At 45.7% G+C, this 2,063-nt stretch overlaps 1 protein-coding gene across 2 annotated transcripts in view; it reads left to right on the forward strand.

Moving 5' to 3' along the window:
• The window catches only part of LOC119593681 (adhesion G-protein coupled receptor D1-like), a 38,305-nt gene that overhangs the window by 30,513 nt on the left and 5,729 nt on the right, over window positions 1-2,063 (forward strand). For both annotated transcript variants that reach the window (XM_037942638.1, XM_037942639.1), the window contains exons 2-6: window positions 36-117; window positions 425-622; window positions 771-923; window positions 1,148-1,276; window positions 1,638-1,876. In XM_037942638.1, coding sequence (XP_037798566.1) covers window positions 45-117; window positions 425-622; window positions 771-923; window positions 1,148-1,276; window positions 1,638-1,876 — 792 coding nt within the window. In that variant the 5' untranslated portion in view covers window positions 36-44. The remainder of the gene's footprint in view (window positions 1-35; window positions 118-424; window positions 623-770; window positions 924-1,147; window positions 1,277-1,637; window positions 1,877-2,063) is intronic.

The raw sequence follows: 2,063 nt of genomic DNA on the forward strand, positions 1-2,063 counted from the left end.
TGTGTCCCTAAAACACACACCCTTTGCACCCTCAGTAAGAGGAGATGATGACCTCAGCCAGAACCATCCTGGGCTTAGCGCTCCTCTGCACCCTGTTCGTCGTCACTTCGTCCAGAGGTAAGTCCTTCCTCTTCAATTGCAACCTGGGAGCGTCCTTGGCGACCAATCGTATAATCGTAGGAAACCATGTCACTATGCTTATAAGGTGTAAGGAGTTTGTTATATTTTGTTAATGTTAAAAGACTCTACAATATAAAAAAGAAATTGGCCGTTAGGTGATTACACTATATTATAGTTACTTTTTGAATTATTATGTGATTGTCGTTGCATTGTAATTACCCACAATATGTACAAAACTACACTGCGACGTTTTACTATAAAGTGAGCACATTCTCCTTACTCTTCACGTGTTTTTCCTCACAAGACCTCGATGGCGGTTGGAGTCCTTGGTCATCGATGGCCACTCCCTGCAGTAAGAGCTGCGGGGGAGGCATCAACCACCGTGTCCGCTCCTGCACTCACCCGGTCCCCTCAGGTGCAGGGAAACTGTGCACCGCGGAGGACAGCACGGAGAAGGAAGTCGAGTGGAAGACCTACGACTGCAACACACAAAGCTGTTGGGGTGAGTCACTTGCCGAGATCTTCTCGTTGCGGGTCTGAGTTGGTCTGTTCAATTCGAGGTTTATAAATACAAGCAGCTGATGTAGTATCATTTTTACTACACTGACCTGTGACTGCCCCGTGTAATGAAGTAAATTTGATTCTTTTAGCGAACCAATGGACGGAATTCGGAAACTGCAGCAAGGAATGTGGAAGGGGCTTCAGGTATCGTTACGCCGTCTGTGGGAACGAGACCTGTGTAGGAGACCAGTACAAGGAGGATTCGGAGAAGTGCAACACCTGGAACAAGACTGCATGTCCAAGTAAGGTCCATCACTCTCAGGTTCATTAGTTAACAAAGACTTATAATCAGACTTGAGTTCTTATGCAAACGGGTCTGGCAACCGATTATATCACCCATAAGTAAAGTTGCACGCGTAAAATCTAATGGTTGATACCGTATCTGTCCTCTCTAATATAAAGTCTGGGATTTAGTTGACCGTATTATGTTGGCATCTCGCGTGACTGACCTCTGACCGCACTACAGGTCCGTGTGAAGATTTGTCGTGTCCGGAGTACGGCGTGTGCAAGGATAACTCCACCGAACTCGATCCCATTGCATACTGCATTTGCACCATGGGATACCAGATGAACTCCGATAAGACCTCCTGCATCCGTGAGTACCAGAGACCTTTGATTGGCTACTCGCCCCTCATATCGTCAAGATTAAATAATTTAGAATCTATTTATGTATTATAGATTCCAAATCAGTTCATTTCAAGAGCGAGCTAAAAGTCTCTTTAAAAGCTCGGTTTAGCAAGAACCCCTTGCTCATAACTTCTTCTTTTTGTGTACAGTATATATAGAGGATGGGACCACTTCCAGATTAATTATGTTTATTCCCTCTACTCATATCAGGCAGAGTAATCACACACCACTACCTAGTGAACTTTAGATTCCCCATCGTAAAATTTCTAAACTGACTTAATTCAATACATCCAAATAGGCCTATCTGAAATGCCTCCTCACTTGACCAGGTCCTCCTCCAACGACCCCCACGCCGAGGCCCATCCCCACCCTACCGGCGGAGCAGAAGGTGGTCGCAACGGTCATCTCGAAGTCCGCCTCGACCATCATCATCATCTTCCTAACGATCACTCTCATACTCTTCTTCGTTCTGAGGATCTTCACGCCTGACAGGGTTATACAGATGAACATGGAAATCGCCCTCCTGCTAGCCCACGCCATACTCATGTTCCCCTTCATGGAGAATGAGGTGAGGCAGAACACAGGGGCCTTTCGTTTGGCAGGCAGGGAACCGAGTGAAAGGTATTGATGCGAACTGAATGTAATTTGATGTTGGACAAGATAAAGGAAGACGGATTACCTCAGGCAAGATGAATGTACAGCTTGTTGATGGAAGATTAAGTGGCAAGTAAAAAAAAAAAAGAACAGACCGTCGC

The sequence above is a fragment of the Penaeus monodon genome, chromosome 32 (assembly GCF_015228065.2).
Source record: "Penaeus monodon isolate SGIC_2016 chromosome 32, NSTDA_Pmon_1, whole genome shotgun sequence".
NCBI lineage: Eukaryota > Metazoa > Arthropoda > Malacostraca > Decapoda > Penaeidae > Penaeus > Penaeus monodon.